We start from the raw sequence: 26,757 nt of genomic DNA, 5'->3' as shown, positions 1-26,757 counted from the left end.
TGTACCCTGTCCCATGCCCTGTACCCCATATTGTACATACCCTGTATCCCATCCCATGCCCTGTACCCCATCGCACGCTCTGTACCCTTTACCACACATACCTTGTACCTCATCCCATGCCCTGTACCCTGTATTGTACATACCCTGTACCCCATCCCATGCCCTATACTCCATTGCACACTCTGTATCCTGTACCGCACATACCCTGTATCCCATCCCATGCCCTGTACTGCACATACCTTGTATCTCATCACACGTCCTGTACCCCATCGCATGCCCTGTACCCGTATTGTACATACCCTGTACCCCATTGCACGGTCTGTACCCTGTATTGTACATACCCTGTACCCCATAGCACACTCTGTACCCTGTACCGCACATACAGCAACTCCTTACTTAATGTTGTAGGTACGTTCCTGAAAAATGTGACTTTAAGCGTAACGATGTTAAGCAAATCCAATTTCCCCATAAGAATTAAAGTAAATGAGGAGGTTAGGTTCCAGGGAAAAACACACACACACACACACACACACACACACACACACACACAAAATAAGTTTTAAACAAACACTTTAATACTGGTACACAGTGATGATGATTCTGAAGCTTGGTTGAGGTGGAAGAGTCAGAGGGTGGGATACTTCCCAGGGAATTCCTTACTGCTAAATGATGACCTACCAATTGGCTGAGCCCTCAAGGGTTAACTCTCACACTCTGCAAGGCAGCAGGAATGGAGGGAGGGGAGACAGCATGGCAGACAGACACACACTGTGTGTGTGAGAGAGATGCGCATTTCCCCTTTAAGTAGACTGCCTTGTTAATTAGATCAGCTTGTTGAGACACAGCTGCTGCCAGCAAGCCCCCTCCATCCTGAGTCCTGTCATGTGTGTCCCCTGCTCTACGGAAGATGGGGTAAGCAGGGTGCAGGAGCAGAGGGGAGGGGGACACCCTGACATTAGCCCCCCTCTTCCTCCCCTCCCCCCGCACAGCAAGCAGGAGTCTCAGGGAGCAGCTCCAAGACAGGGCAGTGAGGGGAGGGACAGCTGAACTGCCCAGCAATTGCTAGCCTGCTGGGCAGCTGCTGCACAGGGAACTTAGAAGAGTGGGCAGCTGATGGGGGAGCTCACAGGGGGGCTGCGGCCCACACTGATGCCAAGCCCCCACCAGCTAGTTGCAAAGCCCCCACCAGCTAGTTGCAACAGGCTGCTCTTCCTGCAAGCAGTGGACAAAGCAGGCAGCTGCTTTAAACGAGCATGTTCCCTAACTGATCAGCAACATAACAACTGTTAACCAGGATGACTTTAAGTGAGGAGTTACTGTACCCTGTATCCCATCCCATGCCCTGTACTCCATTGCACAACCTGTATCCCATATCACAGAATCATAGAAGATCAGGGTTGGAAGAGACCTCAGGAGGTATCTAGTCCAACCCCTGCTCAAACCAGTTCCAACACCAACTAAATTATTCCAGCCGTAGAGGTTGAGTACATTAGCTTTTCCCACATCCTCAGTCACTAGGCTGTCTCCCTCATTCAGTAAGGGGCCCACACTTTCCTTGACTTTCTTCTTGTTGCTAACATACGTGAAGAAACCCTTCTTGTTACTCTTAACATCTCTTGCTAGCTGGAACTCCAAGTGTGATTTGGCCTTCCTGATTTCACTCCTGCGTGCCCGAGCAATATTTTTATATTTGTCCAATCTTCCACGTCTTGTAAGCTGCTTTTTTGTGTTTAAGATCAGCAAGGATTTCACTGTTAAGCCAAGCTGGTCGCCTGCCATATGTACTATTCTTCCTACACATTGGGATGGTTTGTTCCTGCAACCTCAACAAGGATTTTTTTAAAATACAGCCAGCTCTCCTGGACTCCTTTCCCCCTCATGTTATTCTCCCAGGGGATCCTGCCCATCAGTTCCCTAAGGGAGTCAAAGTCTGCTTTTCTGAAATCCAGGGTCCATATTCTGCTTCTCTCCTTTCTTCTCCTTCCTTAGAGGTTTCTAAGATCAGGCTTGACAAAGCCCTGTCTGGGATGATTTAGTTGGGGGATTGGTCCTTCTTTAAGCAGGGGGTTGGACTAGGTGACATCCTGAGATCCCTTCCAACCCTGATATTCTATGATTCAGCCAGGGCTTTGTCAAGTTACGGGTGGAGATTCCACCACCTCCCTAGGTAACCCATTCCAGTGCTTCACTATCCTCCTAGTGAAACTAATATCCAACCTGGACCTCCCGCACTGCAACTTGAGACCACTTCTCCTTGCTCTGTCATCTGCCACCAAGGAGGACAGCTGAGCTCCATCCTCCATCCTCAGGTAGTTGAAGGCTGCTATCGAATCCCCCCTCACTCTTCTCTTCTTAAGACTAAATAAGCCCACTTCCCTCAGCCTCTCCTAGTAATCATGTGCCCCAGCCCCCTAATCATTTTCATTGTCCTCTGCTGGACTCTCTCCAGTTTGTTCACATCCCTTCTGTAGTGAGGGGGACCAAAACTGGATTCAATACTCCAGATGTGGCTTCACCAGTGCCGAAGAGAGGGCAATAATCACTTCCCTTGATCTGCTGGCAACGCTACAACTAATGCAGCCCAATATGCCGTTAGTCTTCTTGGCAACAAGGGCACACTGCTGACTCATATCCAGCTTCTTGTCCACTCTAATCCCCAGGTCCTTTTCTGCAGAACTGCTGCTTAGCCATCCTTAGTCGGCCATTCTTCTGTCCTAAGTGCAGGACTCTGCACTTGTCCTTGTTGAACCTCATTGGATTTGTTTTGGCCCCATCCTCCAATTTGTCTAGATCACTCTGGACCCTATCCCTACCCTCCAGGGTATCTACCTCTCCCCCCAGCTCATCCGTGAACTTGCTGAGGATGAAATCCATCCCATCATCCAAATCATTAATGAAGATGTTGAACAAAACCAGCCCCAGAACCAATCCCTATGGGTACTCTGCTTGATACCAGCTGCCAACTAGACACTGAGCCATTGATCACTACCTGTTGAGCCCGACGATCTAGCCAGCTTTCTATCCACCTTGTAGTCCATTCAGTCAATCCATACTTCTTTAACTTGCTGGCAAGAACATTGTGGGAGACTGTATCAAAAGCTTTGCTAAAGTCAGAGTATATAATGACCATCACTTTCCCCATATCCATAGTGCCAGTTATCTCATCACAGACGGCAGGTTGGTCAGGCACAACTTGCCCTTGGTGAATCCATGTTGACTGTTCCTGATCACCTTCCTCTCCTCCTAGTGCTTCAAAATGGATTCCTTAAGAATCTGCTCCATGATTTTTAAAGTGACTGAGGTGAGACTGACCCGTCGGTAGGACCAGATTCTCCTCCTTCCTTTTTTTAAAAATGGGCACTATATTTGCCTTTTTCCAATCATCTAGGACAGTGGTCCCCAAACTTTTCTGTGGGGCAGGCACCAGACAACTAGCCACTGAGGCCCGTGGCCACTGGACAAGCAGCCGCCGAAATGCTGCCATGAAGTGGCAAAATCAAGAGGCATCACCATCGAAATGCCGCCATGAAGGAGCATCATCAAGAGGCATCACAGCTGAAATCCTGCCAAAATTCGGTGGGATTTCGGCAGTAGCGCTTTTTGACGTTGCCACTTCTCGATGGTATTTCGGCAGCTGCTTGTCCAGCGGCCAGTAGGCAGGCGCCCTGGTGCCCGTGGGCACCACATTGGGGATGCCTGTCTAGGACCTCCCCTGATCGCCAGTTTTCAAAGATAATGGCCAATGAGTCTGCAATCACATCAGCCAAATCCCTCAGCACCCTCGGATGCAGTGCATCTGGGCCCATGGATTTGTGCATGTCCAGCTTTTCTAAATAGTCCTTAACCTGTTCTTTCACCACTGAGAGCTGCTCACCTCCTCCCCATACTGTGCTGCCCAGTGCAGCAGTCTGGGAGCTGACTTGCAGCCAGAGGGAACAGGGGATAGACTGGAGAATCGCACCGTCACCAGAAAAAGGAAGGTCTACGTGACTGGGGACTCCTTACTGAGCAGAACAGACAGGCCAGCAACTAGAGCTGATCCGGAGAACAGAAGGGTGTGCTGTCTGCCGGGTGCTAGGATAAGGGATGTGGACCTGAGGCTGAAAAGGATCCTAATGGGAGCAGGAAAGAATCCGCTGATTGTCCTTCATGTGGGAATGAATGATACGGCTAGATTCTCGCTGGAACATATCAAGGGAGACTATGCCAGGCTGGGGAAGACGCTTAAGGAAATCGAGGCTCAGGTGATCTTCAGTGGGATTCTGCCTGTTCCTAGAGAAGGGAAATAAAGGTATGACAAGATTATGGCGATCAACAGATGGCTCAGGCAATGGTGCTATAAGGAGGGCTTTGGGATGTATGGCCACTGGGAGGCATTCATGGAAAGAGGACTGTTCTCTCGGGATGGACTTCACCTGAGTAAGGAGGGAAATAGACTTCTAGGATGGAGGCTGGCACAACTGATTAAGAGTGCTTTAAACTAGGAATTTAGGGGAAATGGTTGGGAGATGTCCAGGTAATCTCCACGCTGGAATTTAACATTGAGAGGGAAGAAAACAAAGTAAGAAAGGATACAGCTGTGGGTAGGAGAATGTACACAAGGAGGAAGGGTACTGTACATACCAGTCTAATAGGTGATTGTCATAAACAGATAGCTAAGGGTTAATGTCTCTTTCACCTGAAGCACCTGACCAGAGGACCAATCAGGAAACCGGATTTTTTCAACTTTGGGTGGAGGGAATTGAGTGTCTGTGTCTTTGTCTTTTTTCTTTTGTCTGCCTGCCTGTTTTCTCTGAGCTTTGGAGAAGTAGTTCTATTTTCTAGTCTTCTGTTTCCAAGTGTAAGGACAAAGAGATCAGATAGTAAGTTATATGGTTTCTTTTCTTTGGTATTTGCATAAATATAAGTGCTGGAGTGCTTTGATTTGTATTCTTTTGGAATAAGGCTGTTTATTCAATATTCTTTTAAGCAATTGACCCTGTGTTGTATCATCTATACAAAGAGAACATTTGTACTTATTTTTCTTTCTTTTTATATAAAGCTTTCTTTTAAGACCTGTTGGAGTTTTTCTTTACTTCAGGGAAATTGAGTCTGTACTCACCAGGGAATTGGTGGGAGGAAGAAATCAAGGGGAGATTTGTGTGTTGGATCGCTAGCCTGATTTTGCATTCCCTCTGGGGGAATAGGAAAGTACTTTTTGTTTCCAGGATTGGGAACAGAGAGGGAGATTCACTCTGTTTGGATTCACAGAGCTTGTGTCTGTGTATCTCTCCAGGAGCACCTGGAGGGGGGAAGGGAAAAAGGATTATTTCCCTTTGTTGTGAGACTCAAGGGATTTGGGTCTTGGGGTCCCCAGGGAAGGTTTTTCAGAGGGACCAGAGTGCCCCAAAACACTCTAATTTTTTGGGTGGTGGCAGCAGGTACCAGGTCCAAGCTGGTAGCTAAGCTTGGAGGTTTTTATGCTAACCCCCATATTTTGGACGCTAAGGTCCAAATCTGGGACTAAGGTTATTATAGTGATACTGGTGGTAGAATGTCTGTGCCTAACCGGATGAAGAATGTCAGTGAAGCCAAATGGCAAAAATTAAGATGTTTGTACACTAAAGCCAAGAGCCTACGTAACAAAATGGAGGAACTAGAGCTACTGGTGCAGGAAGTGAAACCGGATATTATAGGGATAACAGAAACATGGTGGAATAGTAGTCATGACTGGAGTACAGGTATTGAAGGCTATGTGCTGTTTAAGAAAGACAGAAATAAAGGCAAAGGTGGTGGAGTAGCATTGTGTATCAATGATGAGGTAGACTGTAAAGAAATAAGAAGTGATGGAATGGATAAGACAGAGTCTGTCTGGGCAAAAATTACATTGGGGAAGAAAGCTACTAGAGCATCCCCTGAGATAGTGCTTGGGGTGTGCTACAGACCGCCGGGATCTGATCTGGATATGGATAGAGACCTCTTTACTGTTTTTAATGAAGTAAAAACTAATGGGGATTGTGTGATCATGGGAGACTTTAACTTCCCAGATATAGACTGGAGGACAAGTGCTAGTAGTAATAATAATAGGGCTCAGATTTTTCTGGATGTGATAGCGGATGGATTCCTTCACCAAGTAGTTGCTGAACCAGCAAGAGGGGATGCAATTTTAGATTTGGTTTTGGTGAGTAGTGAGGACCTCATAGAAGAAATGATTGTAGGGGACAACCTTGGTTCGAGCGATCATGAGCTAATTCAGTTCAAACTAGATGGAAGGATAAACAAAAATAGATCTGGGACTAGGGCTTTTGATTTCAAAAGGGCTCACTTTAAAGAATTAAGGAAATTAGTTAGGGAAGTGGATTGGACTGAAGAACTTGTGGATCTAAAGGCAGAGGAGGCCTGGAATTACTTCAAGTCAAAGTTGCAGAAACTATCAGAAGCCTGCATCCCAAGAAAGGGGAAAAAAATCATAGGCGGGAGTTGTAAACTCAAGCATCTTGGAGAGGTGATTAAGAAAAAGCAGAAAGCCTACAAGGAGTGGAAGAAGGGTGGGATTAGCAAGGAAAGCTACCTTATTGAGGTCAGAACATGTAGGGATAAGTGAGAAAGGCCAAAAACCATGTAGAGTTGCACCTTGCAAAGGGAATTAAAACTAATAGTAAAAGGTTCTATAGCCATATAAATAAGAAGAAAACAAAGAAAGAAGAAGTGGGACCACTAAACACTGAGGATGGAGTGGAGGTTAAGGATAATCTAGGCATGGCCCAATATCTAAACCAATACTTTGCCTCAGTCTTTAATGAGGCTAATGAGGAGCCTAGGGATAATGGTAGGATGACAAATGGGAATGAGGATATGAAGGTAGATATTACCACATCCGAGGTAGAAGCCAAACTCGAACAGCTTAATGGGATGAAATCGGGGGGCCCAGATAATCTTCATCCAAGAATATTAAAGGAACTGGCACATGAATTTGCAAGCCCACTAGCAAGAATTTTGAATGAATCAGTAAACTCAGGGTTTGTACCATATGACTGGAGAATTGTTTACATAGTTCATATTTTTAAGAAAGGGAAAAAAGGTGATCCGAGTAACTCTAGGCCTGTTAGTTTGACATCTGTAGTATGTAAGGTCTTGGAAAAAAATTTGAAGGAGAAAGTAGTTAAGGACATTGAGGTCAATGGTAATTGGGACAAAATACAACACGGTTTTACAAAAGGTAGATCGTGCCAAACCAACCTGATCTCCTTCTTTGAGAAGGTAACAGATTTTTTAGACAAAGGAAACGCAGTGGATCTAATTTACCTCAATTTCAGTAAGGCATTTGATACAGTTCCACACGGGGAATTATTAACTAAATTGGAAAAGATGGGGATCAGTATGAAAATTGAAAGGTGGATAAGGAACTGGTTAAAGGGGAGACTACAAAGGGTCGTACTGAAGGGTGAACTGTCAGGCTGGAAGGAGGTTACTAGTGGAGTTCCTCAGGGATCAGTTTTGGGACCAATCTTTTTATTACTGACCTTGGCACAAAAAGTGGGAATGTGCTAATAAAGTTCGCGGATGACACAAAGCTGGGAGGTGTTGCTAACACAGAGAAAGACCAGGATATCCTACAGGAAGATCTGGATGACCTTGTAAACTGAAGTAATAGTAATAGGATGAAATTTATTAGTGAAAAGTGCAAGGTCATGCATTTAGGGATTAATAACAAGAATTTTGGTTATAAATTGGGGACACATCAGTTGGAAGTAACAGAGGAGGAGAAGGACCTCGGAGTATTGGTTGATCACAGGATGACTATGAGCCATCAATGTGATACGGCCGTTAAAAAAGCTAATGCAGTTTTAGGATGCATCAGGTGAGGTATTTCCAGCAAAGATAAGGAGGTGTTAGTACCGTTATACAAGGCGCTGGTGAGACCTCATCTGGAATACTGTGTGCAGTTCTGGTCTCCCATGTTTAAGAAGGATGAATTCAAACTAGAACAGGTACAGAGAAGGGCTACTAGGATGATTCAAGGAATGAAAAACCTGTCTTATGAAAGGAGACTCAAAGAGCTTGGCTTGTTTAGTCTAACCAAAAGAAGGCTGAGGGGAGATACGATTGCTCTCTATAAATATATCAGAGGGATAAATATCAGGGAGGGAGAGGAATTATTTAAGCTCAGTACCACCGTGGACACAAGAACAAATGGATATAAACTGGACACTAGGAAGTTTAGACTTGAAATTAGACAAAGGTTTCTAACCATTAGAGGAGTGAAGTTCTGGAACAGCCTTCTGTGACGAACTGGGAAAGTTCTTAATATTTCCCCTGAATACTGTGTTGGTGCCTCAGTGTCCCCATGGCAGTTCTTAAGTATCTGGCAGAGCAAAGGGCCAGTGCACCTAAATGCCTGACCCTCTGTCTCCTAGCAACTGATGGCCTGGGCCCCTCCTCTGCAAAGGTGCCAGCTGAAGGTGTTGGAGACAAAGAGATCAGGTGACCTCCTGGCCCGGGAAAGGGGCTGAGGAGAGAGGAGGGGCTGGGAGGGGTTGTTAGTCTGGAGCTGGCTGGGGTCAAGGGTGGAGGGCAGACCTGGGGGTCTGGCTCACTGCCCCCCAGAATGGACCCAGCCGAGGGGTCCGGTTCGCTGTATCTACAAGCTCTGTTTTAGACCCTGTTCCTGTCATCGAATAAACCTCTGTTTTACTGGCTGGCTGGGAGTCACGTCTGACTGCAAAGTGGGGGTGCAGGACCCGGTGGCTTCCCCAGGACCCCGCTGGGGTGGGCTCGCTGTGGGAAGCGCACGGAGGGGCAGAGGATGCTGAATGCTCCAAGGAGAGACCCAGGAGGTGAAGCTGTGTGAGCTTCTTGCCCTGAACAAGTCTGCTCCAAGGGAGAGGAGGCTCCCCAAAGTCCTGACTGGCTTGGTGGGGAGCAGTTCCAGAGCATCGCCTGGGGACTCCGTGACAACTGGTGGCAGTGGTGGGATATACTGCACCCCCTGAATGGCGCTGCTTGCAGTAAGTGACTGGGGAACAGTAAAACAAAGGAGGGATAATGAGGACCAGGTGTGCTGAAGGCTCAGAGAGGCACGGTTTCAGGGGGCAGTTAACGTCTGGGAGTGTGTGACCAGCGAGAAGGACTGTTGGAGTAACGGGGTCCCCCTGAGGATTGCAGCGAGCAGTCTCAGGGGCGGAGGAGCTTGCCGCTCGACCCTGGGAGAGAGAAGGATTTTTGCAGTAGCAGGGTTCCCCGGGGGGATTGCAGGAGCAGTCCCAGGGGCGGAGGAGTCTGCAGCTCGACCCTGGCAAAGAGGTGGTGATCACGAGAAGGGCTGGCACACCAGGGGTTCTTCCTGGAAACCATGGGGGAGCCAAGAGCACACAGGCCTGTGAGTCCAGAGCCACTTGGGAACGGTGAAGTGATGGCCTATCACCATCTCCTTGAGAAGGACATTGTGATCCTGTGCACAAAGAGAGGGTTACGCATGGGGAAATTCACCAAGGCACAGTTAATCGTGCAGTTGGAGGAAAAGCACCGCTCTGAGGAGCAGATTCCTGGCCCAGGTGAGGCTACAAGAGGATCTGAGAGCAGCTGGAGCATCAGCCAGGCATCCCCGGGAGTCTGGTCCCCAATCAGACGAGGGTCTTCACGATTGGGTTCCTCATCGGGAGATTGGAGACGGATGGGATGGGAGCAGAGCCCGAGAGAGCGAGAGGACCGTGAGAGAGAGCAAGAGCCCGAGGAAAAGCTGCAGGAGAAGCAGCAGCAGCGTGGACTGGTGATGGTGGAGCAGAGAGACATAGGGGGCTGCCCAGGGGTCAGTGGGGAAACACGCCTGCAGGGGCGAGACCCTGGGACAGAGAGAACTGTGGTGGTGCAGCCCCAGATGCTGAGGGACTGTGGGACATGGGTGAAGTTCCCTGGGGTGAAGCCCCTTGCCCTGCCTATGGCCCAGATCCCTGTGCAGACCCAGGAGGGGTTGGGCTGGCTGGTCGTTGGGGTTCTCCAGGATATCGGCTGGGAGGCCCTGTTGGGGAGTGACTGTCTCCCCTTGGGACAGGATCCAGGCCCCGCTCCTGTAACGGCCGAGGGTTTGAATTCAAATCCAGGGAACCAATTGGCTAGGATGGAAATGGTCAGTGAAAATGCAAATGACCTGGCTGGCAGGGGGGAGGGGCTGCAGGGCTCAGGATACCTGCCTACCTGTAACCAGCCCTCTGGGGCTGAATGGGAGGGAGAGATGCTCCCTGCCCCCCTGCACACCGGAGACGGGGCTCACGCTGGCTCTGATGCTGTGACCAGAGCAGAGAGCTCGCTGCCTTGCCCCACTGGGACAGCAAGGGCAGCACTGAGCACGGGGGGAGCTGAGACCCCAGCTGGGTGGGGACATACCCAGGAAAGGCAGGTCGGCTGCCAAACAGGTTTGCCTGGTCCAGATGTGCTGCTGGGAAGTGATTACACAGCAGGGAGGTAGCTACCAGGGACAGGGCTCAGGGGGGCTGTGACCCCAGGCCCAGCCAGTGAGAGGGAGCAGGTCCCACTCCTTGCCCCAGCTGCTGAATCCCAGACCGAGCTGCAGAAGGATCCCTCCTTGGAGAAGCTGAGAGAACTTGCTGGCCACAGCGCTGCAAACCCCCTTGGGGAAGGCTGCAGGGACAGAGTCCTGCAGGAGAAGGGATTCCTGTACCGGGAATGGGCTCCCCAAGGGGATGTAGAACTGGGGGGAATCGGGAGGCAGCTGGTGGTGCTCCAGGAATCCACAGGGCTCTTCCCATTTGAGCTGCTGGATGGGAGGAGAGTGAGGGGACCCCTGGACCTGAAGGGGGAGGATTGGATGGAGAAGGGGGAAGACCCCCTGGGGGATCTCTTTCCTGAGGTGGGAGCCAATCTCCCCATCAAGTGTTCCCCGTTCAGAGTCACTGGGAAAGCAGCCCAGAATCTGGAGAGAGAGGTCAGGGACATGCTGCCTTTAGATGGGATCCAGCCATTTTACAGCCCATGGGCCTCACCCGTGGGGCTGATCCCCAAGGGAGACAGGATGATCTGGTTTTATGGGGGCTATCAGAAGCTTAAAGCCATCACAGTGTCCGATGCCGACCCCATGCCTAGGCCTGGGGAGATTCTAAACAAGCAGAGGGAGATGGAGAACTTGGCCCTGGCAGACACTGATAACATGTGCATCTTTAGCCAGACCTGGGAGGAACAGGTGTCCCAGGTGAAAAGGGGGATGAGCTGCCTCAAGGAGGTGGGACTGACGGTAAAAGCTGGAAAGTGTAAGTTGGGGATGGCAGAGGTGTTGTATCTGGGCCACGAAGTGGAAAGCAGCTGCCCAAGCCCAGAGCTGGCCAAGGCCAAGATGGGGGCTCTTAAGCAAGAGAGCCCGAATCGCAGCCCAGCGTGCGGGGAGAAGACCCCGTCCCAGTTTGAACCCCAGGGGTATTGGGGTAGCAAAAGGGTTCAAGCCGCATAAACCTTCCCACATGCGGCCTGCAAGTGCCATCAAGCACACCTGATCTAAGGGAGGGCGTGAGACTGGACTGTCCTGGTGTAACTCACACCAAGGAATGGGAGAGATGCTGGGGCATCCATGGAAGTTGGTGGGTTCGAACTTCCCCAGGTCACTGGCTGGAGTGACCTCGCTCAGTTCGGTCTCGAAGGGGGGAGAGATGTGACGAACTGGGAAAGTTCTTAATATTTCCCCTGAATACTGTGTTGGTGCCTCAGTGTCCCCATGGCAGTTCTTAAGTATCTGGCAGAGCAAAGGCCAGTGCACCTAAATGCCTGACCCTCTGTCTCCTAGCAACTGATGGCCTGGGCCCCTCCTCTGCAAAGGTGCCAGCTGAAGGTGTTGGAGACAAAGAGATCAGGTGACCTCCTGGCCCGGGAAAGGGGCTGAGGAGAGAGGAGGGGCTGGGAGGGGTTGTTAGTCTGGAGCTGGCTGGGGTCAAGGGTGGAGGGCAGACCTGGGGGTCTGGCTCACTGCCCCCCAGAATGGACCCAGCCGAGGGGTCCGGTTCGCTGTATCTACAAGCTCTGTTTTAGACCCTGTTCCTGTCATCGAATAAACCTCTGTTTTACTGGCTGGCTGGGAGTCACGTCTGACTGCAAAGTGGGGGTGCAGGACCCAGTGGCTTCCCCAGGACCCCGCTGGGGTGGACTCGCTGTGGGAAGCGCACGGAGGGGCAGAGGATGCTGAATGCTCCAAGGAGAGACCCAGGAGGTGAAGCTGTGTGAGCTTCTTGCCCTGAACAAGTCTGCTCCAAGGGAGAGGAGGCTCCCCAAAGTCCTGACTGGCTTGGTGGGGAGCAGTTCCAGAGCATCGCCTGGGGACTCCGTGACAACTGGTGGCAGCGGTGGGATATACTGCACCCTGTGAATGGCGCTGCTTGCAGTAAGTGACTGGGGAACAGTAAAACAAAGGAGGGATAATGAGGACCAGGTGTGCTGAAGGCTCAGAGAGGCACGGTTTCAGGGGGCAGTTAACGTCTGGGAGTGTGTGACCAGCGAGAAGGACTGTTGGAGTAACGGGGTCCCCCTGAGGATTGCAGCGAGCAGTCTCAGGGGCGGAGGAGCTTGCCGCTCGACCCTGGGAGAGAGAAGGATTTTTGCAGTAGCAGGGTTCCCCGGGGGGATTGCAGGAGCAGTCCCAGGGGCGGAGGAGTCTGCAGCTCGACCCTGGCAAAGAGGTGGTGATCACGAGAAGGGCTGGCACACCAGGGGTTCTTCCTGGAAACCATGGGGGAGCCAAGAGCACACAGGCCTGTGAGTCCAGAGCCACTTGGGAACGGTGAAGTGATGGCCTATCACCATCTCCTTGAGAAGGACATTGTGATCCTGTGCACAAAGAGAGGGTTACGCATGGGGAAATTCACCAAGGCACAGTTAATCGTGCAGTTGGAGGAAAAGCACCGCTCTGAGGAGCAGATTCCTGGCCCAGGTGAGGCTACAAGAGGATCTGAGAGCAGCTGGAGCATCAGCCAGGCATCCCCGGGAGTCTGGTCCCCAATCAGACGAGGGTCTTCACGACTGGGTTCCTCATCGGGAGATTGGAGACGGATGGGATGGGAGCAGAGCCCGAGAGAGCGAGAGGACCGTGAGAGAGAGCAAGAGCCCGAGGAAAAGCTGCAGGAGAAGCAGCAGCAGCGTGGACTGGTGATGGTGGAGCAGAGAGACATAGGGGGCTGCCCAGGGGTCAGTGGGGAAACACGCCTGCAGGGGCGAGACCCTGGGACAGAGAGAACTGTGGTGGTGCAGCCCCAGATGCTGAGGGACTGTGGGACATGGGTGAAGTTCCCTGGGGTGAAGCCCCTTGCCCTGCCTATGGCCCAGATCCCTGTGCAGACCCAGGAGGGGTTGGGCTGGCTGGTCGTTGGGGTTCTCCAGGATATCGGCTGGGAGGCCCTGTTGGGGAGTGACTGTCTCCCCTTGGGACAGGATCCAGGCCCCGCTCCTGTAACGGCCGAGGGTTTGAATTCAAATCCAGGGAACCAATTGGCTAGGATGGAAATGGTCAGTGAAAATGCAAATGACCTGGCTGGCAGGGGGGAGGGGCTGCAGGGCTCAGGATACCTGCCTACCTGTAACCAGCCCTCTGGGGCTGAATGGGAGGGAGAGATGCTCCCTGCCCCCCTGCACACCGGAGACGGGGCTCACGCTGGCTCTGATGCTGTGACCAGAGCAGAGAGCTCGCTGCCTTGCCCCACTGGGACAGCAAGGGCAGCACTGAGCACGGGGGGAGCTGAGACCCCAGCTGGGTGGGGACATACCCAGGAAAGGCAGGTCGGCTGCCAAACAGGTTTGCCTGGTCCAGATGTGCTGCTGGGAAGTGATTACACAGCAGGGAGGTAGCTACCAGGGACAGGGCTCAGGGGGGCTGTGACCCCAGGCCCAGCCAGTGAGAGGGAGCAGGTCCCACTCCTTGCCCCAGCTGCTGAATCCCAGACCGAGCTGCAGAAGGATCCCTCCTTGGAGAAGCTGAGAGAACTTGCTGGCCACAGCGCTGCAAACCCCCTTGGGGAAGGCTGCAGGGACAGAGTCCTGCAGGAGAAGGGATTCCTGTACCGGGAATGGGCTCCCCAAGGGGATGTAGAACTGGGGGGAATCGGGAGGCAGCTGGTGGTGCTCCAGGAATCCACAGGGCTCTTCCCATTTGAGCTGCTGGATGGGAGGAGAGTGAGGGGACCCCTGGACCTGAAGGGGGAGGATTGGATGGAGAAGGGGGAAGACCCCCTGGGGGATCTCTTTCCTGAGGTGGGAGCCAATCTCCCCATCAAGTGTTCCCCGTTCAGAGTCACTGGGAAAGCAGCCCAGAATCTGGAGAGAGAGGTCAGGGACATGCTGCCTTTAGATGGGATCCAGCCATTTTACAGCCCATGGGCCTCACCCGTGGGGCTGATCCCCAAGGGAGACAGGATGATCTGGTTTTATGGGGGCTATCAGAAGCTTAAAGCCATCACAGTGTCCGATGCCGACGCCATGCCTAGGCCTGGGGAGATTCTAAACAAGCAGAGGGAGATGGAGAACTTGGCCCTGGCAGACACTGATAACATGTGCATCTTTAGCCAGACCTGGGAGGAACAGGTGTCCCAGGTGAAAAGGGGGATGAGCTGCCTCAAGGAGGTGGGACTGACGGTAAAAGCTGGAAAGTGTAAGTTGGGGATGGCAGAGGTGTTGTATCTGGGCCACGAAGTGGAAAGCAGCTGCCCAAGCCCAGAGCTGGCCAAGGCCAAGATGGGGGCTCTTAAGCAAGAGAGCCCGAATCGCAGCCCAGCATGCGGGGAGAAGACCCCGTCCCAGTTTGAACCCCAGGGGTATTGGGGTAGCAAAAGGGTTCAAGCCGCATAAACCTTCCCACATGCGGCCTGCAAGTGCCATCAAGCACACCCGACCTAAGGGAGGGCGTGAGACTGGACTGTCCTGGTGTAACTCACACCAAGGAATGGGAGAGATGCTGGGGCATCCATGGAAGTTGGTGGGTTCGAACTTCCCCAGGTCACTGGCTGGAGTGACCTCGCTCAGTTCGGTCTCGAAGGGGGGAGAGATGTGACGAACTGGGAAAGTTCTTAATATTTCCCCTGAATACTGTGTTGGTGCCTCAGTGTCCCCATGGCAGTTCTTAAGTATCTGGCAGAGCAAAGGCCAGTGCACCTAAATGCCTGACCCTCTGTCTCCTAGCAACTGATGGCCTGGGCCCCTCCTCTGCAAAGGTGCCAGCTGAAGGTGTTGGAGACAAAGAGATCAGGTGACCTCCTGGCCCGGGAAAGGGGCTGAGGAGAGAGGAGGGGCTGGGAGGGGTTGTTAGTCTGGAGCTGGCTGGGGTCAAGGGCAGACCTGGGGGTCTGGCTCACTGCCCCCCAGAATGGACCCAGCCGAGGGGTCCGGTTCGCTGTATCTACAAGCTCTGTTTTAGACCCTGTTCCTGTCATCGAATAAACCTCTGTTTTACTGGCTGGCTGAGAGTCACGTCTGACTGCAAAGTGGGGGTGCAGGACCCAGTGGCTTCCCAGGACCCCGCTGGGGTGGACTCGCTGTGGGAAGCGCACGGAGGGGCAGAGGATGCTGAATGCTCCAAGGAGAGACCCAGGAGGTGAAGCTGTGTGAGCTTCTTGCCCTGAACAAGTCTGCTCCAAGGGAGAGGAGGCTCCCCAAAGTCCTGACTGGCTTGGTGGGGAGCAGTTCCAGAGCATCGCCTGGGGACTCCGTGACACCTTCCAAGGGGAGTAGTGGGGGCAAAAGACATATCTGGCTTCAAGACTAAGCTTGATAAGTTTATGGAGGGTGTTGGGTCTAAACTTTTGGTGAACTTTGGGGAGCCAAAACACACCCAGACTGACTGTCTCTGCATAATCCTTCCTGAACCCTTTTGAACAAAGCACTGACCTGCAAACTACTCATGACACCCCCTTTCCCTAGTAGCCATTAGCCTTTATCTCTATGCATTTACTTGTTAACTTGCTTTTCCTGTAAAATCTTGATTAATTATGCATGACCATTATCTTTTGTTAATCACTTTGTTTACTTCTGTGTATAAATATTGATGCTCACCCCTAATAAAGGGGCCACACTTAATCTAAAGCTTTTTAGAGCTAAGGATAGTGTGAGCCCGTTGATCAACGCATTGGTGTCTGGTCTCTGACAGAATTGTGTGCCCCATACCAACTCCGCACGAACTCGGGTGCTGGAGAGGTGAGTGAGGACTTGCTTTATTACCTAACAATTTGGGGGCTCGTCCGGGATTCCTTCTGGTGCGGTACCTCTGTCCAGTGGTCAGACCACTCATATATAAATTGGCAAGGCGCCACAGGAGATTTCTCCCAGCCAATTCAATATTGAGGGGTTGTGTATTGGACAGCAGGGTAAACGCCAGTTGGAGGGCTCCTGTCAGACACCATGGGTCAAGGGACTAGCGTGCCTCTTGAGAGTCCGTTGGGGATTGTAAATAAGTTATGGAACGAAGGAAAACTCCCAGTACAGACAGGAATGTCTAGGAAGAAGTTGTACACACTATGTGTAAGGAATTGGACTGGGTATACCGCGGTATTGGCCGACCCGGAGATGAGGTGGCCTTCGTATGGCTCTTTCGAACAGGCTGCCTTAAGAGAAGTAAAGAGCCAGATCGAAAAAGACCATCCGGGACAGTTATGTTACTGGTTTTGTTGGGACACAGCAGCAGAGCTGTGGAAATCTTTAAAAATTATGGCAGTCAGGTGAACCCCCGAGAGTGAACCCCCTCCAGGTTATTTCGATGAAGGGTGTAGACCACGGCGTGTTTTGACTCGTCAGCTGGTCCCCTCTGCACCTGCCCCTATTCCTCCGCAGGGGGACTCTCTCCATGTAGCAGAGGGGAATCTGCAGAATCCCAAATTGGAATTTCTGCAGAAGGATGAGGAAAAAATAAAGGGGCAAACCTCGGAAGGAGTAGTTACTAGGCTAATGTCCAAACAGATACAGCAGGGTGCATGCCCCCCCCCCCCCCCGAGGATAGCCCAGAGGATGTCCCCGTCAAATCTCTTGCGAGTAATAAAAGTATAGTTAAAGAGATGCCTTTACAGGTGCACCACCAGCTCAGCCCATTCCCCAGGCCTGGATCAACTACGGGAAACAGCAGCAGCCGCAGCAAACTCAGCCTCCTCAATGACGGTACCCCGGGGGCGAAGACAAACAATGTGATGGTCTTATTTCCTTAATGTCTTTAGCCGGCTCCTTTCTCACTTTCTCCCCTCCCAGCAAAGAGCCTCGTTTAACCCTTTCAGTCCAGGGACTGCCTGTCTCTTTCCTCATTGATACTGGGGCTACTTTCTCTCTTTTAAATCATGCCCCCTCTCCCTGGCTATCCTCTGAGGTTAAAACTGCGACTGGGGTGAAGGGCAACCCACAGTCTCTGGGACTCACTTTGCCTTTGAATGTTATTTATGCTGATAAATGTTTTCCTCACCGTTTTCTTTTTTCCCCAGCTTGTCCGATCCCTTTGATGGGCCGGGATTTACTCTGTAAGCTTGAGGCTACTTTAACCTGCACTCCTGAAGGGGTAGGATTATTGATGACAGTGTTAGGAGATTCGGCCCCTACTCAGGGTAATTGGGAAACACCCCTCTCTCTCTCCCCTGACCTCACTGACTTGCCTTCAACCCTCTGGGGAATTTCTGACACTGATGTTGGCCTGCTCCTTTCGGCAGAGCCCGTAAGGATTCAGGTAAAGCCTTCCTTAACCCCCCCGTCAGTCCCTCAATACCCCCTGTCGCTGGAAGCCCGGAAGGGCATCCGCCCCATTATCGAGGGATTCATTGCACAAAAGCTAGTCCGCCCTCAGCGCACTCCCTGTAACACCCCTATACTGCCTGTCAAAAAGCCTCCTAAAAAGGACGGAGACCCTGTTCGTTGGCGCTTTGTACAGGATCTACAAGTTGTTAATCAGTATGTGGTCCCTCTTCATGCAGTAGTTCCTGACCCAGCTACTATCATCAGCCAAATCCCCTGGGATGCTGAGTGGTTCACTGTTATTGACTTAAAATCAGCTTTTTTCAGCATTCCTGTGCACCCAGACTCTCAGTATCTCTTTGGTTTCACCTGGGAGGGACAAAGTTATGTCTGGCAACAACTTCCTCAAGGCTACAGAGACAGCCCCACGATTTTCAGCCAGTGCCTCCGCCACGACTTGGAAGGTTTCACCAGTCCGCAGGAATCCACATTGGTCCTATACGTAGATGACATCCTATTAGGTAATCGCGAAGAAGCTGCCCTCCGCATCGATGGTAAGGCACTTTTATTATACCTACACACCAGAGGCCACAAGGTAAACCCTAAAAAGATTCAGTGGGTCTCACAAAAGGTCCGATATCTGGGCTTCCTGTTAACCCCAGAGGGAAGACAGATGAACCCAGCCCGCATAAAGACTATTCAAAACTGCCCTCTACCGAACACCAAGAAACAACTTGGAGGTTTCTTAGGATTAATTGGCTTCTGTCGCCCCTGGTTGCCGTCCTGCGGGGAGTTAAGCAAACCGCTCCACCGACTCACTGCTAACCTTGCTCCTGACCCTTTGCAGTGGTCCCCGGACACTATTCAAGCCTTTCAGTTACTCAAGGACAGTGTGGCCTCCTCCATGTCTCTCCACCCCCCCAATTACAGCAAACCCTTTCACCTTTTTGTCCACGAGAGGGGCGGAATTGCTAGTGGTGTCCTTACCCAGCTGAGCGGGCCCCACCATTTCCCGCTTGCTTTTTACTCTCAGCAAATCGACCCTGTCGCTCAGGGAACCCCATCCTGCACCCGAACTCTGGCAGCAGCTGCCCTGCTGATCACAAAGGCAAAGAGCCTAACCCTGGGTCATTTTACTACGGTTTGGACCTCTCATGCCTTGTCAGCCCTTCTGCGTAGGGGCACAACCCAAGTCTTTTCGGCCCATCGTCAGCAACAGCTAGAGGCCGAACTCTTAGAAAACACTAACCTAATTTTTGAAAGGTGTGGACCCCTTAATCCAGCTACCTTGCTTCCTGACCTGCCAGTCCTCCAGGATCAGCACGACTGTGTGAAAGTAGTTTACAGCATCTTACAGATAAAAGACAACCTGTTTGACGTGCCACTGGACAACCCCGATTGCATCCTCTTCTCGGACGGAAGCTCCTTCTATGTTGATGGCAAGCGTTTCACTGGTTATGCTGTCACCTCTGAATGGGACATTCAAGAGGCCGCCTCACTGCCAGGCAACTGGGGAGCCCAAGCCGCTGAACTCTATGCCCTGGCCCGAGCTTGCCAGTTGGCCGCTGGTAAGACCGTTACCATTTTTACTGATAGCAAATATGCTTTTGGAGTTGTGCATTGTCATATCCACCTCTGGAAGTTTCAAGGTTTCCAGACAGCTGCCGGTAAACCCATTCAGCACCTCCCCCTCATCCACAAGCTTTTGGACGCCCTCCAAAAACCCTCTGTCCTGGCTGTAGTTCACTGCCGGGCCCATACTAAAGATAGTAGCCCCGTTACCCGTGGGAATGCCCTGGCTGACGCCTCCGCTAAGAAGGCTGCCACCTTACCTTTAGCCATGCCCACATTGGCTATTGCAGCCTCCTCCTTTACTCCACCGCACCCCGTACCAGTACCCGCTGCTGAACTACAATCGTGGAAGAGCCTCGGGGCCACTCTGGTCAAAGGGACCTGGCTTATGCCAGATGGCCGAGCCTGCCTCCCTCGCTCCACATACCCCGTGGCAGTTCGCTGGCACCATGATAAAGGGGGTCACTACGGCACGCACGCCTCGTGAACACCATCGCTCGCTTTTGGTATGCTCCAGGCATTCAACCCTATTGCCTATCAATAGTAAAAGCATGCAGCACATGTCAGCGTAATGGACCTGCTCCACCTCTTAACAAAATTAAGGGTGGAAAACCTCCGCCTGCTGCTCCATTTCAACATCTTCAAATTAACTTTGCAAATATGCCAAAGGCTTTTGGGAAAAAGCACCTCCTTGTTTTGGTTTGCCCTCTGACTTCCTGGGTCGAAGCTTTTCCTACTGCTAATTGTACTGCTGCCACAGTGGCGAAAATTCTCCTTAGAGACATTGTACCCCGTTTTGGCATCCCTCTTGTGCTCGACTCAGATCGCGGACCTCACTTTACTGGTCATGTCCTTGGCCGTTTAGAACAAGGACTGGGCATTTCACACTCCTTTCATGCACCCTACCACCCCCAGTCTAGCGGGAAAGTTAAGCGTATAAATAGGGAACTTAAGTTTACATTGGCTAAATACTGTCAGGAAACAGGATTAAAATGGCCTCAGGTACTTCCCTTGGTCCTGTTTCACCTTCGTACTCGCCCAACCCGCGCATTGGAATTATCCCCCTTTGAACTGCTCTATGGACACCCCCCTTTCAAAGGCGGGGCGCTACCACGTGCTGATGTTTCACTATTGGGAGGGGATCATTTAACCGCGTGTCAGTTTCTCTCCCTACAGGCTCGCCTCCGTACCCTTTGGAAAGCCTCGCAGTTTTCCCAGACCGTGCCGCTGGAGGAACAGATCCACCCGTTCCAACCAGGGGACTTCGTCTGGGCCAAAAAGTTCGTTCGTGACGACACCCTCCAGCCAAGGTTTACTGGACCCCACCAGGTTCTTTTAACAACCCAGACTGCAGTGTTCCTGGAAGGACGCAAATCTTGGATCCACCACTCCCACGTCAAGCCAGCCGTAGTGGACCACAGTGACGGACCAGCAGCTCTTGTCACCACTGAGGACACTGCCTTCGACCAGTGGACCAGCTTACCTCTCTCAGACATTAGACTTAAATTGACTCGAAAAAAATGAGAGGACCCTTTATTCTGACAACTGTATGTTTTTTTTATGCTTTTTTAGTTTATTTTCTGCTTATGAAGAATGCTGTGTTTTTGTAAATGACACCTACTCTGACACTTTTCAACGTACCAAACACCTAAGGGAAATGGCTAAAAACTACTCCTCTGGCCAGCCACCTTATGATTGGTGGGGAGCCTTATGAAATTGGCTGCCCGGATTTGGGTGGGTTAAAAAAACTCTTGGTGGGTGTTGTTGGGGCCATAGTAGTCCTTATAATACTGTGTTGCTGTATTCAGTGTGTCCCCTCCCTCATAAACTCATGTAAGTCAGTTTATTCTTTTCCCACTTCAGCTAAAAGCCTTACTCTCTTCGAATTGGCCCAGGCTGAAATTGCCAAGCGGCCCTTGAGATCTTGAAATAGGGTGTAGCTTTTTGATTAATAGTTATCTCAAAGCTACAAATGGAGGAATGTTGGGTCTAAACTTTTGGTGAACTTTGGGGAGCCAAAACACACCCAGACTGACTGTCTCTGCATAATCCTTCCTGAACCCTTTTGAACAAAGCACTGACCTGCAAACTACTCATGACACCCCCTTTCCCTAGTAGCCATTAGCCTTTATCTCTATGCATTTACTTGTTAACTTGCTTTTCCTGTAAAATCTTGATTAATTATGCATGACCATTATCTTTTGTTAATCACTTTGTTTACTTCTGTGTATAAATATTGATGCTCACCCCTAATAAAGGGGCCACACTTAATCTAAAGCTTTTTAGAGCTAAGGATAGTGTGAGCCCGTTGATCAACGCATTGGTGTCTGGTCTCTGACAGAATTGTGTGCCCCATACCAACTCCGCACGAACTCGGGTGCTGGAGAGGTGAGTGAGGACTTGCTTTATTACCTAACAAGGGGATGGTATGATGGGATAGCCTGATTTTGGCAATTAATTGATCTTTGATTATTAGCAGGTAAATATGCCCAATGGTCTGTGATGGGATGTGAGATGGGGTGGGATCTGAGTTACTATAGATAATTATTTCCTGGGTGATGGCTGGTGAGTCTTGCTCACATGCTCAGGGTTTAACTGATCGCCATATTTGGGGTCGGGAAGGAATTTTCCTCCAGGGAAGACTGGCAGAGGCCCTGGAGATTTTTCGCCTTTCTCTGCAGCGTGGGGCACAGGTCACTTGCTGGAGGATTCTCTGCACCCTGAGGTCTTTAAACCACCATTTGAGGACTTCAGTAACTCAGAAATAGGTCAGGGGGTTGTTACAGGAGCAGGTGGGTGAGATTCTGTGGCCTGCATTGTGCAGGTCAGACCAGATGACCATAATGGTCCCTTCTGATCTTAAGTCTATGAGACCTTATCTGTGAAGACCAAGGCAAAAAAAGCACTGAGTAAGAACATAAGAAGGGCCATACTGGGTCAGACCAAAGGTCCATCTAGTCCATCATCCTGTCTTCTGACAGTGACCAATGGCAGGTGCCCCAGAGGGAATGAACAGAACAAGTAATCCTCATGTGATTGATCCCGTCACCCATTCCCAGCTTCTGGCAAACAGAGGCTAGAGACACCATCCCTGCCCATCCAGGCTAATAGCTATTGATGGACCTATCCTCCCTGAATTTATCTAGTTCGTTTTTTAACCCTATTATAGTCTTGGCCTTCACAACATCCTCTGGCAAGGAGTTCCATAGGTTGACTGTGCGTTGTGTGGAAAAAAATACTTCCTTTTGTTTGTCTTAAAACCTGCTGCCTATTAATTTCATTGGGTAGCCCTTAGTTCTTGTGTTATGAGACGGAGTAAATAACAACACTTCCTTATTTACTTTTTCTACACTACTCATGATTTTATAGACCTCTGTCATATTCCCCCTTAGTCGTCTCTTTTCCTAGCTGAAAAGTCCCAGTCTTATTAATCATACAGCAGCTGTTCCATCCTGATACCACTCAGCTCTGTGCTCTTTGAGAACCAGGGGGCAGTATCCAGACTGTCTGATTCATGAAAGACCCCTCACCCCTCTGAGGTTTGAGCCAAAACCAATCAGAGAAAAGACTTGCAGAGAGCAGCGAAGGGCACTGGGAGACACACCTAGACCCCTCCTGAAAAGGGTGACAAAAACAAAAACATCTCCATTAGCATACAGAATGGAGAACTGAACTCTGGGACCAGAAAAGCGGGGACGCACTGCATCATGGGAATCTCTGCTCCAGATGTTAATGAACCTATGCCTGCCCACACCCAGCTCAGCAGTTATCAGACCAATTCTAGTAATTAATCCTTGATTGATATCCAAGATACTGAAGCAGCCTAACTGCATTGTAAGTTCCCTGGAAGAAACATCATCCATAGCCAAGAATGATCAGCTCCTACCATCTAGCCTAAAGAAAACCCTTGAGTTGTCTGTTTACCCATAAACGAATCTAGTGTTCTCCCTTGAACCATTGCATTTTCTCTACAAAACCCCCTATCCATGCCAAAGTAAGTGTCTGATACTTGGATCCAAACTCCGCATCAGTTCCACTGTCTTCTCCTGACCGATCGTGCTGGGGGCTCTGCCTGTCTCCAGCACTCAGAACCCTGAGCTATCGCCATCACCTGGGAACCCCAACCAGTTCAAGCCTCATGGAGTGGGTGAGATCCCTCTCTCTCTCTGTGTTTTCTTTAATAATGTAACTCGGGGTCGGCAACCTTTCAGAAGTGCTGGGCCGAGTCTTCAATTATTCACTCTAATTTAAGGGTTCGCGTGCCAGTCATACATTTTAACCTTTTTCGAAGGTCTCTTTCTATAAGTCTATAATATAGAACTAAACTATTGTTGTATGTAAAGTTTTTAAAATGTTTAAGAAACTTCATTTAAAATTAAATTAAAATGCAGAGCCCCCAATCCCACTGGCCAGGACCTGGGCAGTGTGACTGCCACTGAAAATCAACTCGCATACCGCAGGTTGCCTACTCCTGATGTAACTGTTATGTTGGTTTAGGCAGTTCCTGTGTCATTATCATTATTAGTCAATACATAACTTGGATGGTTAAGCTGGTTGCGTCTCTCTCTCTCTCTCTCTCTCTCTCTGAACTTTACTCTGCAGCAACGCTCCTCTTACCTAAGCTAAAGATCCCTGTAGTGCCCCAAAATACTGTGGGGTTTGCTCATCAGGTGGGTTACTACCAGAACAATAGTAACGTGAAAGTGGGGATAGGGACGTGCTGAACCTGTGACATACAAGGGTGGCAGCTGAAAGTGCTGCTTGGCCCAGCCTGTGGAGTCCAGGAGCATATAAGGGGGTCAGTTTGATTGACCCGGTCCACTCAGACTTGCTCTGGTGGGTGGGGGTGGAGGTGTTTTCATCTAATTCTGGGGCTGGAGGAACCCAGCCCTGGGGAACCTAGGTCCTGCAGAATAGCTCCATTGGGAGGGGACTTGCAGAAGGGAGGAACAGAGCTCCATGTGAACACATGTGACACAGGCAGTACATTGATAGAATTACAGAACCCCTACCCCCCCAGAGTAACCCTAATAAATGAGTGTACCCCAAAGTAACAAGCAAATCTGGTAACAATACCCCTATCATTTTTGTTGCCTTTTTCTGAACCTTTTCCAATTCCAATATATCTTTGAGATAGGGTGACCACATCTGCACGCAGCATTCAAGGTGTGGGCGTACCATGGATTTATACAGAGGCAATAGAATATTTTCTGTCTTATTATCTATCCCTTTCTTAATGATTCCCAACATTCTGTTCACTTTTTTGACTGCCGCTGCACGTTGAGTGGATGTTTTCAGAGAACTTCCATAATGATTGAACATCTAAATCCACTATATCCACTGGATCCCCCTTGTCCACATGCTTGTTGACCCCCCCCTCAAAGAATTCTAGTAGATTGGTGAGGCATGATTTCCCTTTACAAAAAACATGTTGACTCTTCCCCAACAAATTACAGTATGTTCATCTGTGCCTGACAATTCTGTTCTTTACTATAGTTTCAACCAGTTTGCCCAGTACCGAAGTTAGGCTTACCAGCCTGTAATTGCCAGGATCACCTCTGGAGCCCTTTTTAAAAATTGGCATCACATTAACTATCCTCCAGTCATTAGGTACAGAAGCTGATTTAAATGATAGGTTACAGACTACAGTTAGTAGTCCTGCAATTTCACATTTGAGTTCCTTCAGAATGCTTGCGTGAATACCATCTGGTCCTGGTGACTTATCACTGTTCAGTTTATCAATTTGTTCCAAAACCTCCTCTAATGACACCTCAATCTGGGACAGTTCCTCTGATTTGTTACCTAAAAAGAATGGCTCAGGTTTGGGAATCTCCCTCACCTCCTCAACTGTGAAAACCAATGCAAAAAATTCATTTAGTTTCTCTGCAATGGCCTTATCGTCCTTGAGTGCTCCTTTAGCATCTAGATTGTCCAGTGGCCCCACTGGTTGTTTAGCAGGCTTCCTGCTTCTGATGTACTTTAAAAAAATTTGCTGTTACTTTTTGAGTCTTTGGCTAGCTGTTCTTCAAATTCTTTTTTGGCCTTCCGACTTTTATTATATATATATTTTTAAGTACTTCAGTTTTTTCCACATCAGAAGGGTCCCACACTTTCCCTGACCACCACCTTGTTGCTAACATACCTGTGGAAACCCTTCTTGTTACTCTTCACATCCCTTGCTAGCTGCAACTCCAGTTGTGCCTTGGCCTTCCTGATTACACCCCTGCATGCGCAAGAAATATTTTTATACTCCTCCCCAGTCATCTGTCCAAGTTTCCACTTCTTGTAAGATTCCTTTTTGCGTTTAAGCTCACCGAAGATTTCTCTGTTAAGCCAAGCTGGTTGCCTGAATTTGCTATTCTTTCTGCACATTGGGTTGGTTTGTTCCTGCACCCTCAATAAGGCTTCTTTAAAATACAGCCAGCTCTCCTGGACTCCGTGCCCCCTCATATTAGCCAGTATGGCCCCTGTATCACACACCCTGTACCCTGTATCGCACATGCCCTGTATCGCACATGCCCTGTATCGCATTGCAAACCCTGTACCCTATATCGCACATGCCCTGTACCCCATAACACCCAGCATACCCTCAACCCACACCATATGCCCCCATCACACACCGTGTATCCCCACCCCACACTCACCATACCCATCACACCACTTACCCCCTATGATCTCCCATGCACACCCATCCCATGTGCCCCCACTCCATGCCATGCCACACTCCTGTCCCATGCCAGGCAGCCCCCCACCGATACACCCTGATGTGCACAGTACGTACACACAAGCAGGACCTCTTCCTTCCTGGGCTTTAGTTGTATCCAGAATCAACTTGGGGTCAACTGATACATTTTCAGCCATCATAGGCGGACAGGCTTTTTCTATCTGCTCTACAAACAGAAAACAGCTGGAGAAACATTCCCCTTTAACAGCCAGACAGCTTGGGATCTCGTTTCCCTTGTCCCAGCATGCAGGGCTGTTCATGGACAGTTGCCTGGAGATCAGGGTAGCTCCACAGGCAAGTCATTACCCCAACAGACACAGGAACGTTTCCTTCACTGTTACAATTCTCCACACTGATAACAGGTAACCTACAGGGACACTCATCACTGACCTTGCCTTCCCCAAACTGCTCGTTAGACAAAGCCATCAGCTCACAAGGCTGCCTAGGTTCATCTAAACTTTCTTTGCCTTCCCCTCCCTTAACAGGTAAACTGCTGTTTTCTCCAAATAGTGTCTTATTACACTAAGCTACTTTCAGCACATGACTTTTACCTGGGTCAGACTCACTTTCCCAAGCTTTACTTGCCAACAGTGTATCACTCCCCAAGACTGTCCCTCTTCCTTCCTCAGTTAGGGCTTTAACCTGATCACCAACTTTAATTTGCTCTAGAGAAGCATCTTCCTGAGCCTTATCGAATGCCAGATTCACTTCTAAGATACCAGACAGACACTCAGAAATGTTTTCCACAACTGTCCTGCTTCTTTGCACGGACAAACAACCATCTTCCTCAGATA

At 50.1% G+C, this 26,757-nt stretch overlaps 2 protein-coding genes across 5 annotated transcripts in view; one reads left to right on the top strand and one right to left on the bottom strand.

Moving 5' to 3' along the window:
• The window catches only part of EXOC3L2 (exocyst complex component 3 like 2), a 60,240-nt gene that overhangs the window by 18,359 nt on the left and 15,124 nt on the right, over positions 1 to 26,757 (bottom strand). The window lies entirely within an intron of this gene.
• LOC127036726 (uncharacterized) lies at positions 9,521 to 15,670 on the top strand. 2 transcript variants are annotated; one of them, XM_050927903.1, is made up of 2 exons: positions 9,521 to 10,105; positions 15,339 to 15,670. In XM_050927903.1, exons 1-2 carry the CDS (start codon positions 9,653 to 9,655, stop codon positions 15,558 to 15,560), a joined length of 675 nt encoding a protein of 224 aa, XP_050783860.1. In that variant the 5' UTR covers positions 9,521 to 9,652; the 3' UTR covers positions 15,561 to 15,670. The 2 variants fall into 2 exon arrangements, with proteins under 2 accessions (XP_050783860.1, XP_050783859.1); XM_050927902.1 differs by lacking the exon at positions 9,521 to 10,105 and adding an exon at positions 13,018 to 13,479.

Source organism: Gopherus flavomarginatus, chromosome 18 (assembly GCF_025201925.1).
Source record: "Gopherus flavomarginatus isolate rGopFla2 chromosome 18, rGopFla2.mat.asm, whole genome shotgun sequence".
NCBI lineage: Eukaryota > Metazoa > Chordata > Testudines > Testudinidae > Gopherus > Gopherus flavomarginatus.
This window is presented reverse-complemented; position numbering and strand designations above follow the sequence as displayed.

Bases quoted from the DNA above. Each gene is read 5' to 3' on its own strand.
- LOC127036726 (XM_050927903.1), top strand. From the start codon at position 9,653: ATGGGATGGGAGCAGAGCCCGAGAGAGCGAGAGGACCGTGAGAGAGAG. The intron at 10,106-15,338 runs GTCAGTGAAAAT...GAATGGACCCAG, and splicing joins AATTGGCTAGGATGGAAATG to CCGAGGGGTCCGGTTCGCTG.